This window comes from Giraffa tippelskirchi, chromosome 1, assembly GCF_054371585.1.
Source record: "Giraffa tippelskirchi isolate mGirTip1 chromosome 1, T2T-mGirTip1v1.2.pri, whole genome shotgun sequence".
In the NCBI taxonomy this organism is placed as follows: Eukaryota; Metazoa; Chordata; class Mammalia; order Artiodactyla; family Giraffidae; genus Giraffa; species Giraffa tippelskirchi.
Window position 1 is genome coordinate 209,229,475 of NC_137275.1, and position 14,355 is coordinate 209,243,829.

The window sequence follows — 14,355 nt, forward strand, 5'->3', positions numbered from 1 at the left end:
TTGTTTAACAAATACTAAAATATTTGTATGAAGAATTCTCCTTTAGTCTTGAGAAAAATAGATGGTTGTAATAACTTCATTTACTCCCCACCAACCCTTATTATATTCTGTGGCACAAAAAGCCATTGCTACACATATGTTGAGTGAATTAATGTTGGATATTACATTTAGCTTCCAAAGTGCTTTCATTATATCGTATCTCTGGATTCACTCATGGAATCTATGAATAAGCTTGTGATAACAGGTGAGTAAACCTAGATTCTGCAAAGTAGTGTAGTCCTCTCCTCCACAGCATGTGAAAGATACAGAAACTGGAATTCAGTTTCCTAAGAATATAATTTAAGGTCACATCTTCTTTGAATTACAACTAATTATGACACCTTAAGCCTTCTTAGTGAGTACTGCGAAGAAATACAGGAAAATATGAGAATGGGAAAGACTACATATCTCTTCAAGAAAATTAGAGATACCAAGGGAACATTTCATGGAAAGATGGGCACAATAAAGGAGAGAAATGACAAGGACCAAACAAGCAGAAGAGATTAAGAAGAGGTGGCAAGAATACACAGAAGAACTGTAAAAAAAAAAAAAAAAAAAATGTCTTAATGAGCTGAGAAACCACAACAGGGTGGTCACTCACCTGGAGCCAGACATCCTGGAATGTGAAGTCAGTGGGCCTTAGGGAGCATAACCATAAACAAAGCTACTGTAGGTGATGGAATTATAGCTGAGCTGTTTCAAATCCTAAAAGATGATGCTGTTAAAGCGCTGCACTCATTATGCCAACAAATTTGGAAAATTCAGCAGTGTCCACAGGACTGGAAAAGGTCAGTTTTCATTCCAATGCCAAAGAAGGACACAGCCAAAGAATGTTCAAACTACTGTACAATTGCACTCACTTCACATGCTAGCAAGGTAATGCTCAAAATCATTCAAGCTAGGCTTCAACAGTACATGAACCGAGAACTTCCAGATGTACAAGTTGTATTTAGAAAAGACAGAGGAACCAGAGATCAAACTGCCAACACTCATCGGATCACAGAAAAAGCAGAGGAATTTTTAAAAAATCCACTGCTGCTTCATTGACTATGCTAAAGCCTTTGAGTGTGTGGATCACAACAAACTGAAGAAAATTCTGAAAGAGACAGGAATATCAGACTACCTTACCTGCCTCCTGAGAAACCTGTATGCAGGTCAAGAAGCAACAGTTACTTGGACTTTTTTCACATAAAAAAAAAAAAGAAACAACAGTTAGAACTGGACATGCAACAATGGACTCAGTCAAAATTGGGAAAGGAGTACATCAAGGCTGTTTATGGTCACCTTGTTTATTTAACTTATATGTAGAGTACACTATGCGAAATGCAGGGCTGGATGAAGCTCAAGCTGGAATCAAGAACGCTGGGAGAAAAATATCAACAACCTCAGATATGCAAATGATACCGCTCTAATGGCAGAAAGTAAAGAGTAACTAAAGAGCTTCTTCATGAGGGTGAAAAAGGAGAGTGAAAAAGCTGGCTTAAAACTCAACATTCAAAAAACAAAGATCATGGCATCTGGTCCTATCACTTCATGACAAATAGATAGGGAGAAAGTGGAAACAGTGGTAGATTTCATTTTCCTGGGCTCCAAAATCCCTGCAGATGGTGACTGTAGCCACGAAATTAAAAGACACTTGCTCCTTGGAAGGAAAGTTATGACAACCCTAGACAGCATATTTAAAAGCAGTGACATCATTTGGTCAACAAAGGTCCATCTCATCAAAGCTATGGTTTTTCCAGTAGTCATGTATGGATTTGACAGTTGGGCCATAAAGAAGGCTGAGCGCAGAAGAATTGATACTTTTGAAATGTGGTGCTGGAGGAGACTCTTGAGAGTCCCTCAGACTGCAAGATCAAATCAGTCAATTCTAAAGGAAGTCAACCCTGAATAGTCATTGGAAGGACTGATGCTAAAGCTAAAGCTCTAATACTTTGGCCACCTGATGCGAAGAGTCATTAGAAAAGACCCTGATGCTGGGAAAGATTGGGCACAGAAGGAGAAGGGGATGACAGAGGATGAGCTGGTTAGCTGGCATCACTGACTCAATGGACATCAGTTTGAGCAAACTCAGGGAGATAGTGAAGGAGAGGGAGGCCTGGCATGCTCCAGTTCATAGGGTCACAAAGAGTCAGACAGGACTTAGCAACTGAACAACAACAATTATGACTGCAGGAAGAGTCAAATGTTTCTTAAGTTCCTACTCTATTCCATAAACTTAGTACATGTGATAATAGATAAATCGAGACCAAGCTGCTCCATTATACAGGTGAGCACATAGCTGCTGAGAGAAGCTTAAAAATGTGAGCATAATGTCACAGAGCTCATAAGAGATACAACCAGATTTTTTTAAGCTCATGTACATTTGGCTACTATTGCTTATAATGTTCAACACATCCTAGGGAATATGGAGAATAACTGAAGACAAAATGAATATGTTCTTCTTCACCCAGTTGACAATAGCTCTATAAAGTTATTACTTCTATTCTGTGTGTACGTCCAAATGAGTCAGGTTCTCTAAAAGCTAGAGGAGGAGCCAATGACTGCCCTCAAAAACAATGTTTATAGACCCACCAAACACAATTCAATACTGGTGAGAAAAGTACATGACCCTGAAGAATGTCTCTATATTAACCTTCTTCTGTCTTTTCATCTTAATATTCCCTTTGTCAAAATTCCAAAGCTTCTCAATTGCCTGGAGAATAAATTATATTTGCTGAATACTATATTTAATGTACTTTACAAACTGGCAACTCTTTGTTCCTCTTTTTCTTTATTTTTCTGACTATTGCACCCCTATACATCGCACCCCTATACATCAGAAGCCCCACTGATTCATTTTGATCTCAACTCATTACCTAAAACTATTCCTCCTCAGCTCATCAAGGTCAAACTCAATTGATGCAATGAAACATTGCCCTAGATCTCTCTCACATGATCTCCCCTTCTTTGAAGTCCCCTGCATTGTCAGGCAGATTCTTTACCACTGGACCACCAAGTCCCTCCAAAGTTATACTTGATTTAAAATTTGCTGGATGAGCAACTGCATCTCATTGAGCCTGGAAACATCCTTTCATTCTTCAGTGCTGACCAACCAATCTATCACTGATATTTTTTAACTATATTATAAACTATTTGCAATATCTTGTCTAACTAAGCTTTAAACTAGTTTTAAATGCCTTATGTTTCCTTCCAATCCATTATGTGTTGTTTTTATGGTGTCAGAACCCAATTTTCCTTTTCTTGGACATTTAACTCAACTTTCCTTTTCTTTTACATATATGAGTTCCTTCTATTAAACTATATTATTGATCAGAGCTCCTTCATATGTATATGCCTTATGTTGCTCTCTATGATTTTACATGTGTTTTTGTCTGTTTTGCTTTAAAACTTAGGTTTTAGTTAATCATGCTCCTCTGTATTTTTTCTTTTTATAATGTACATTATTTTCCTCAGTCTTTAAAAAGTCACCCTACATTTTCCCATAACTACTGATTCCACTATCATTTCCCTCCAAACCAAAAACTGTGTTTTTGATTTGTCCCTAAAAATGAATGAACCCTTGTAAAATATGTATTTAAAATTGATGCATAAATTTTACCATGCTATAAACCACAACATTGCTTACTTTTTTTCAACACTTTTACAAGAATCTATTTATGTTGCTACGTTGACATCTAGTTCACTTGTTCCTCACTTATGCAAACTGTTCCATAATGCATACTCACATATGATAGACTCATTCCTCAGATAATGAATATCAAAGATGCTGCCAAACTGCTTTTGCCAGAAACAACACAAGGATGAACATCCTCATGCTTATCCCCTTACAGTCATGGGCAAGAACTTACCTGAGGCATATTCCCAGGACTGGAATGACTGGGTCCTGTCCAACTTTAATACATCCATAGCATTTTCCAGTATATCAGTGTACACTCCCATTCGAGTTCTACCTGCCCACATACTTGCCAACATTTGATACATCTACTTTTTCAAAGAAAAATGAATGTTTTATGGATATTTCAATGAGAATTTTTCTGATATGGAACATTTAGTAATCATTTTTCAGATTTTCCAAGTTTTAGAATCTTTCCATGTACTTGTCAACCCTTTTGTGAATCACTGGTTGATATCCTTTGACCAATTTTCTATTAGCTTAAGGCTCTATATTTTAAAAGTTTTTCCTCCACCAAAAGTCTCCAAGATTTTCTATACTGTCTATTAATTTAATAATTTTTTCACATGTAAGTTGTTAATATATTTGATTTCCAACTGTATGTATGATAACCCAAGGATCAAATTTTATTTTTTTCATATATAAAGACATTTTCTTAACATAACCGACTGAGCTATCACTTCCCCACTGTTTTAGTATGACAATTTTACAATTTGCCACATTCCAATAAAACCATGTGTCTATATGTGAGATCTCTTTTCTTTTCTACCAGACTATTTAAATGTTCCTGAACCATTATCATAAGATTTTTGTTATTGTGGCTTTCTTGTGTATTTTAAATATGGATTTTCCCCTTCCTTTTCTTTTATAAAATTGTGTGCAAGTTGTACAATTTTATTCCTCCATATACATTTTAGAACAGGTAATAATATACCTCAAAAAAATCCAGCTAAAATTAGGATGTATTTAATTGAATGTGTAGACTAATTTTGGGGAAAATGGAAGCCTTATATTTGTATCCCATTTCTTAACATATTATACTTTTGAATTACTCCTGTTTTGCTATGCTATTTAAATTTTAATGATTTGTGTAAAGCCCTTGCAGCTGTAAAACTAGGCATCCTTATCTTAATCCATATCTCAATTAGAATGTATAACCTGTTTCCATTAATTATTAGTGAATAGTAATTTCCTATAGATTTTTAGTATATAGTTTCCTTTCAAGATTAGGAAGTAACCTTCTGTTTGTGAACTTCAACTAGTTTATATGAAAATTAGAATTGATCTTCACCAAATTTATTTTGTGCCTCTCTTGAAATAATTGCTTTTTATTTTCTTTTGTTTAATTTTTTTTAATTGAAGTATAGTTGATTTAAATGTGTGCCAATCTCTGCAGTACAGCAAAGTAACTCAATTATACACACATATACATTCTTTTTATATTCTTATGCATTATAGTTTATCATAGGATGTTGAATATAGTTCCTTGTACTATACAGTAGGACCTCGTTTTTGCTCCATCCTATATGCAACAGTTTACATCTGCTAATCCCAAACTCTGACACCTTCCTTCCCCAACCCTCATTCCCCTTGGCAACCACAGTCTGTTCTCTATGTCACTGAGTCTTTCTGTTTTGTAGATAGGTTCATTTGTGCTATATTTTAGATTTCATGTATAAGTGATATCATGTGGTATTTTGTCTTTCTGACTTACTTTGATTAGTATAATAATCTCTAGTTGCATCCATGTTGCTGCAAATAGCATTCTTTTATTCCTTATATGACTGAGTAGTATTAAATAGTATCCATGTGTCATATCTTCTTTATCTACTCGTCTATCGATGGACATTTAGTTTGTTTCCATGTCTTGCTATTGTGAACAGTGCTGCTATGAACATAGGGGTGCATGGATCTTTTTTAATTATAATATTGTCCGGGTATAAATCCAGGAGTGGGATTGCTGGATCATATGGAAATTCTGTTTTTAGTTTTCTGAGGAACATCCACACAGTTTTCCATAGTAGCTGCATCACCTTACATTCCCACCAACACTTTTCTCCACATTCTCTCCAGCATTTGTTATTTGTAGACTTTTTAATGAAGACCATTTGACCAGTGTGAGGTAGGTACTCCATTGTAGTTTTGATTTGTGTTTCTCCAATAATTAAGGATGTTGAGCATTCTTTCATGTGCCTACTGACCATATCTGTCTTTTTTGGAGAAATATTTATTAAGGTCTTGTGACCATTTTTCAGTTGTGTTGTTTGCTTTTTGTTATTGAGTTGTATGAGCTGTTTCTACACTTTGGAGAATAAGCTCTTATCTGTCTCATCATTTGCAAATATTTTCTCCCTTTTCTTAGGTTGTCTTTTCATTTTTTCTATGGTTTTCTTTTCTTTTTATTTTCCTTCATCTACTGATATCATGATTTACTGGTGATGTTTAACAAAAGTCCAAGGAAGAACAATCCATATGCCATAAAATAACAGTCCTTCCTTGGATTGTTATGAATACAAACTTTTAGAAATGTATATGGCATAAAGTAATCAATACATATATTATTATTTTATAATTATTGTTGCTAATAAAATTATTTAAAATGCAGATTATTAAAATTATCTATTATTTATTGCATTGGTGGTTTTCAAACTATGTCCTTTGGAATCCTATAAAAATCAAATTGAAGGAGGAAGAGTGAATAAGACACTGAAGAGATATTTCTTTTCTCATCCCTCCAAATCACTGTAACTTATATCAGAGAAACTCTCTTTTATTTGCTTTGTATATTATCCTTCTTATAAATATTATTTGGGAAAAAAATGATAGCTGCATGTCACTAGTATTTAAACATATTTTGAATAAAAGCATTGTTACTAGAGTTGATTCCCTAAGTGACAGTTCGTGCATAGGTAAAAATAAATTATGTGAGGCCTACAATACACAATTTTAAAGTCTCTATTCAGGATAAAAATGACTTCCTAAATATATTCCTTTATTTTCTATTTAAAAAAAGAAAAAACACTTACTTGAACACTTAATTCCTCATTATACTGAGGGAATTAGATACTGTAGCAATACAAAGACATGTCCCTTCAGTGAGGCCACTGTCCTCATGGGGCAATATGCAATGACTAACTACCACCAGAGGATACTGAGCTCTAAAAAGAGACTTAGTCACACAGGACTGCATTATGACTTTGATGAGCCCTAGACATTTTTTGTCTTCATGGGCCCTTTCTTCCATAAAATAAGATTAAACCTTTCATCTATGTTGGTATTAATGTAGATGTACTAAGTGTTGTTTAGTCACTCAGTTGTGTCTGACTCTTTGTGATTCCATGCACTGTAGCCTACCAGGCTTCTCTGACCATGGGATATCCCAGGCAAGAATACTGGAGTAGGTTGCCATTTCCTTCTCCAGGGGATCTACCCAACCCAGGGATCAAACCCACGGCTCCTGCATAGGTAGGTGAATTCATTACCATTGAGCCACCAATTGGCAACTAATAATCATCTCCACTGACAAGCAAAGAAGAGAGAGAGGAGGGTACTTTGGTACATTCTGATAAAATGGAGAGTGTGCTTCAGACCCAATGAGTCAGTTATACCTGAGCTCCATCATGGAAATGGATCTAATGTTTTCAAATACTACAATTTTTTGAATATAAGCTGAAAATAATTTTATAGCTTATATCCTACCTTTAAACCACTCGTTTTTAAAATGTAATTCAAATTTACAAATTCAATAAACACAGCAAAGGCACCAGCTGCAAATAAATTCTATCTGCCTGCTGCATCCAGATTACCGATATTAAATCAATGTGTTAAGAAGTAGAACCACTAGAAATGGCAATAAGCTGGCTTGAGATTCAAGCATCCTACAATCAATAAGTGTTCTCTGTTAACTCTGAGAAAATTAGCTTAGGATTCCTGCTCTAATGGTCAAGGCTTAGAGTAAGAAATTGTACCAGAGTTATCCTATTGCTTTCAAATAAAGCTATAATAACAAAGGGCTTTCCTGATGGCTCAGTCAGTAAAAAAACTGCCTACAATGCAGGAGACCCAGGTTCATTTCCTAGGTCAGAAAGATCCCCTGGAGAAGAGAATGGCAACCCATTACAGTATTCTTGCCTGGAGAATCCCGTGGACAGAGGAGCCTGCTGAGCTACAGTCAATGGGGTCACAAAGAGTCGGACACAACTGAACAACTAACACTTTAATAACAAAGAATGTGATTCTCTAAACAGGAGCTCTTGGAGACACTGTATGAACAAATATCTATTGTATTATCCATAGAGTGCCGTTGGAGAAAGGATATACACAATATGGGAAGAACCAATGATTCTGTGTTGAGAGAATTTGTTCTGGTTGGACTTTCTGCTCACCCAGAGCTCCAGACAGTTTCCTTTGTGCTAGTTCTGTGTATGTACCTGATGATCCTGCTGGGAAATGGAGTCCTTATCTCTGTAATCATCTGTGATTCTCATTTGCACACCCCCATGTATTTCTTCCTCTGTAATCTTTCCTTCCTGGACATTTGCTACACAAGCTCCTCTGTCCCATTAATTCTTAACAGTTTTCTTACAGTAAGGAAAAGGGTTTCCTTCTCTGGGTGCATGGTGCAAATGTTTCTCTCATTTGCCATGGGAGCCACAGAGTGTGTACTTCTAGGCATGATGGCACTTGACCGCTATGTGGCCATCTGCTACCCACTGAGATACCCTGTCATCATGAGAAAAGGTGTTTACGTGCCCATGGCAGCTGGATCCTGGGCTGTGGGTATTGTTGACTCAGTGATGCAGACATCTCTTGCAATGCAATTACCATTCTGTGCTGACAATGTCATTAAACATTTCGTCTGTGAAATTCTGGCTATCCTAAAATTGGCCTGTGCTGATATTTCAATTAATGTGATCAGCATGGCAGGGTCAAATCTGATTGTTCTAGTTGTTCCATTACTAGTAATTTCCATCTCTTACATTTTCATTGTTGCCACTATTCTAAGAATTCCTTCCACTGAAGGAAAACGTAAGGCCTTCTCCACCTGCTCAGCCCATCTTACAGTGGTGATTGTATTCTTTGTAACTATCTTCTTCATGTATGCTAAGCCCAAATCTAAAAGCTCCACTGGTACAGATAATCAAGACATCATTGAGGCCCTCATCTCTCTCCTCTATGGAGTGATGACCCCCATGCTCAATCCTCTCATCTATAGTCTGAGGAATAAGGATGTAAAGATTGCTGTGAGGAACATGCTGGGTAGGAAAAACTTCTCTGATGGAATATGAGTACTGATTTACACTATGCAACTCAGAATTCAAAGCTGCTGAAGACACAAAATTCAAATAGAGAAAATTACCATGTGAAAACAATTTCACAAAGTGTCATTCAAAACTATAAGATATTGTAAACAGTGCTACAAGATCACTGAACTGCAACTGTCGCTTCAGGTCATGTTTTTCTCCAGATATACGATGAGGAATGTAATGGCAGGATCATTCAGTTTCAGTTCAGTCACTCAGTCATGTTCTACTCTTTGCAACCCCATGGACTGCAGCACTGCAGCTTCTCGGTTCATCACCAACTCCTGGAGCTTGCTCAAACTGATGTCCATTGAGTCGGTGATGCCATCCAACCATCTCATCCTCTGCTGTCCCCTTTTCCTCCTGCCTTCAATCTTTCCCAACATCAGGGTTTTTTCAAATGAGTCAGCTCTTCGTATCAGGTGGCCAAAGTATTGGAGTTTCAGATTCAGCATCAGTCTTTCCAATGAATTTTCAGGACCGATTTCCTTTAGGATGGACTGATGGGATCTCCTTGCAGTCCAAGGGACTCTCAAGAGTCTTCTCCAACACCTCAGTTCAAAAGCATAAATTCTTCGGTGCTCAGCTTTCTTTATAGTCCAACTCTCACACTCATACATGACTACTAGCAAAACCATAGCTTTGACTACATGGACCTTTGTTGGCAAAGTAATGTCTCTGCTTTTTAATATGCAGTCTAGGTTGGTCATAGCTTTTCTTCCAAGGAGCCAGCATCTTTCAATTTCAAGGCAGCAGTCAACATCTGCAATGATTTTGGAGCCCAGATAAATAAAGTCTGTCACTGTTTCCATTTTTCTCCCATCTATTTGCTATAATGTGCATCTATTTGCCATGAAATGATGGGACCAGATGCTATGATCTTCGTTTTCTGAATGTTGAGTTTTAAGCCAGATTTTTCACTCTTCTCTTTCACTTTCATCAAGAGGTTCTTTAGTTCCTCTTTGCTTTCTACCATAAGAGTGGTATCATCTGCATATCTGAGGTTATTTATATTTCTCTCAGCAATCTTGATTTGGCTTATGGTTTATCCAGCCTGGCATTTCTCATGATGTACACAGCATATAAATTAAATAAACAGGGTGACGATATACAGCCTTGACATACTCCTTTCCCAATTTGGAAACAGTCCATTGTTTCATGATCAGTTCTAATTGTTGCTTCTTGGCCTGTATACAGGTTTTGCAAGAGGCAGGTAACATGGTTGGGCATTCCCATCTCTTGAAGAATTTTCCAGTTTGTTGTGATCCAACAGTCAAAGGCTTTAGCGTAGTCAATGAAACAGAAGTAGATGTTTTTCTGGAACTCTCTTGCTTTTTCTATGACCCAGTGGATCCTGGCAATTTGATCTCTGGTATCTTTGCCTTTCCTAAACCCAGCTTGAACATCTGGGAGTTCTTGTTTCACATACTGTTGAAACCTAGCATAGGAGAATTTTCTGCATTACTTTGCTAGCCTGTGAAATGAGTGCAATTGTGCAGTGGTTTGAACACTCATTGGCATTGCCCTTCTTGGGATTGGAATGAAAACTGACCTTTTCTAGTCCTGTGGCCACTACTGGTATATACAGTACAGCACTTTCACATCATCATCTTTTAGGATTTGAAATAGCTCAGCTGGAATTCCATCACCTCCACTAACTTTGTTTGTAGTGATTCTTTCTTAGGCCCACTTGACTTCACACTCCAAGATGTTTGGAAATAGGTGAGTGATCACACCATCGTGGTTATCTGTGTCATTAATATCTTTTTTGTATGTAGTTCTTCTGTGTATTCTTGCCGCCTCTTAATATCTTCTGCTTCTGTTAGGTCCCTACCATTTCTGTCCTTTATTATGTCCATCTTTGCATGAAATGTTCCCTTGGTATCTCTAATTTCCTTGAAGAGATCTATAATCTTTCCCATTCTATTGTTTTCCTCTATTTCTTTGCATTGTTCACTTAGGAAGGTGCTCTTATCTCTTCTTACTCTTCTTTGGAACTCTGCATTCATATGGGTATATCTTTCCTTTTCCCCTTTGCCTTTCACTTCTCTTATTTTCTCAGCCATTTGTAAGGCCTCCTCTGAGTTAGAATACTGAACTCCAAAGCCATTCTCATTTTATAATTGCAAAATGCATATTTTGAATCATCAATATAATTAGAATAACAAGCACCCTTACTGAATACCTAGTATGTATCCATACCTACCTTAAATTTTTCATATGCACTGCCTCATTAATTCTCATAATAACAATATCAGGTATCTTTAAGTTCCTAATTGTACAGACATGGAAACTGAGGCTTAGAAAGTGATGCCATCCAACAATCATCCTCTGTCATCCCCTTCTCTTCCTGCCTTCAATCTTTCCCAAAATCAGAGTCTTTTCAGATGAGTTAGTTCTTCCCATCAGGTGGCCAAAGTATGGGAACTTCAGCTTCAGTATCAGTCCTTCCAATGAATATTCAGCACTGATTTCCTTTAAGATGGACTCGTTGGATCTCCTTGCAGTCCAAGGGATTCTCAAGAGTCTTCTCCAACACCATAGTTCAAAAGCATCAATTCTTTGGTGCTTAGCTTTCTTTATAGTCCAATTCTCACATCCATACATGACGACTGGAAAAACCATAGTTTTGACTAGATGGACCTTTGTCGGTAAAGTAATGTCTCTGCTTTTTAACATGCTATCTAGGTTTGTGACAGCTTTTCTTCCAAGGAGCAAGCATCTTTTAATTTCATGGCTGCAATCACCATCTGCAGTGATTTTGGAGTCCAAGAAAATAAAGTCTGACTTTGTAAGAGTATGACTGTATAAGAGTATGTATTTAATTAACTTTATCATTATTGAGATTTTTCCAAAATAAATAAAATACATGCATTCCCCCTATATTAGAATTATCATGGCACCATTGCTTATAATGGTAAAAATAGATAAATAAACAAATAAAAGCAATGTATATATCCATTACTTGAAAATAGATTAAATAAATCTTGAAACATGTATTTAATATGTGTGTATGCTCTGTCACTCAGTTGTGTCCAACTCTTTGTGACCCTGTGGACTGTAGCCCGCCAGGCTCCCCTGTCCATGGAATTTTCTGGGCAAGAACACTGGAGCAGGTTGCCATTTCCTACTTCCCAACCCTGGGATCAAAATAGTGTCTCTTGAGTCTCCTGCATTGCCAAGGTGATTTTTTTCATGGTGCCACCTGGAAAGTCCTAATAGAAAACTAAATAGGCATTATAACATATGCCTTGAGTATCTGATTACATGTGAAAAATGCTTATGATTTACTGTTCAACCTAACAGGATGTAAATTATAGATAAACACAGAAATTTTATGATCTATAACATAATGTTTCCCATGCTTATCTTTAAAGTTTTTGAAACTGTATTTTTCTATTAATTATGACCAAGTTCATCACAATGTTGACCATAAGGCCTGCCCCTTAACAGGTGCTCAAAAAATACTTGGTAAGTGAATAATGGAAAATAACATGACATGTTTTTAATAAAATATTTTGGAAAAATTACTTAATATTTTTTAAATATCAGTCTATTTCACACATTAGACACAAAACAATATAGTTATCATATGGCTAAAACAAAGCCAAATAAAACCATAGAGGAAAATTTCACTCATATTTTTAGGGATAATATGAAAATCTTAAAGAAAATTTATATAGCATGTCAAAAATAAGAAGGAAAACCACAAACTGGAAAAGCATTTGCAGAAAATTTGCAGAGAAAGTGGTAATTTATTAAGTGTTCATATAAATTAAGAGGAAAATTATCAAAATACCAAGATAGTTAAGCAAAGGGTACAGATGAATAATAAAAAGGTAAATATAAATAGTAGTATAGAAGAAATGGTAAACCAATTAGCAACCATAGGAATAAAAAGTTAAGCAAAGTAATGTTTTATACAAATAGCAAATAGGGCTTCCCTCGTGCCTCACTGGTAAAAAATCTGCCTGCCAATGCAGGAGAAACTGGTTCAATACCTGGTCCTGGGATCACACATGCCCTGGAGCAACTAAGCCTGTGGGCCACAGCTACTGAGCCTGGACTCTAGAGACAAGGAGCTGCAACTACCGAGCCCACATGACACAACTACTGAGGCCTGCATGCCCTAGAGCCTATGTCCCCAACAAGAGAGGCAACAATAGTGACAGCCTGCACACCACAACTAGAGAGTAGCCCCTGCTCTCCACAACTAGCCCCTGCTCTCCACAACTACCGAAAAGCCTGTGCAGCAACAAAAACCCAGGGAAATCAAAAGTAAGATAACAAATATATAGAAAAGAATAAATTGTTTTCATTGTTTTCAAAAGAAGCAAATATTTACTCTATGTGCATATTTACCATATGGGTCCTTAATGAAAGTTAAATACATCCTATTAAATTGTAATTTTTATTTAACAATTTATAAATAAGCAAACATTGTGACACAGTGGTAAAATGAGGGCTTGAGAATCATAAAGATAAGGTTTTACATCATAGTTCTGGTATTTATAAACTATAAGATATTGAAAATTATACTTGACCTTTGAAATCTCAAAATAATTTTTTCATTATTAAAAAACTCACAAAAATATTTGGATTATTCTGAGAGTTAAATGATAAAAATTATATGAAGTGCCTAAACAGACTAGGACCTCTCTGCTGTCAACTACTCATCTCTTGGTGAGATAAAATAATAAATCTTTCCCTATGTCATTTCAGTTGAAGATTAAAGTTTATAAGATTCTAAGTCTATAAACTGAGACCTGGAAAATCCAATTATGTTTACAAAACATCAATTGTCTTAATTGATTTTTAGAAGAACTGGAGAGAATAAAATAATTATTTCCTCAGGTAAGATATTATAGTATAGATGCTACCTGTTTTTCAAAGAAAAATCTTAGTACTTTAAATGTTAGATATTCAAGTAGCCAAGTCAATGAACAAAGCAAAAAAAAAAAAAAAAAAATTCTTAGAAGTTAGAGGTCTTTCAAGAAAATTAGGAAAAAAAGAAAAAGAAAGACACTAGAGAGAAAAAAGAAAATTAGAGAGCTTTAGAAAATTAGAGTCAGATTAAAAAATTACAGACTTTCATTTATATCTGTTACAACACTAAAATGGTGCCTGGATGAAGTCCCACATCATTGAACCACAGAGTGGTTATTTCTTCTAAAAGATTAGGAGTTGTGTGAAAAGACATCTAGGATCCAGTCCACTTTGAAACATCAACAAATATGAATTACATCTTCTACTGACAGTACTGTTCTAAGCACCAATGACCTGCAATCTCTTCTGAGAATACACAATTAAGGCAAGAACTTTAGATGCCAGCAATTA

At 36.1% G+C, this 14,355-nt stretch overlaps 1 protein-coding gene across 1 annotated transcript; it reads left to right on the top strand.

Annotated features, from left to right (window-relative positions):
* The first annotated feature begins 213 nt into the window (after positions 1–213).
* LOC145519821 (olfactory receptor 13C8) lies at positions 214–10,087 on the top strand. Its single transcript, XM_081524652.1, has 2 exons — positions 214–244; positions 8,072–10,087. Exons 1-2 carry the CDS (start codon positions 214–216, stop codon positions 9,001–9,003), a joined length of 963 nt encoding a protein of 320 aa, XP_081380778.1. The 3' UTR covers positions 9,004–10,087.
* Positions 10,088–14,355: the final 4,268 nt, after the last annotated feature.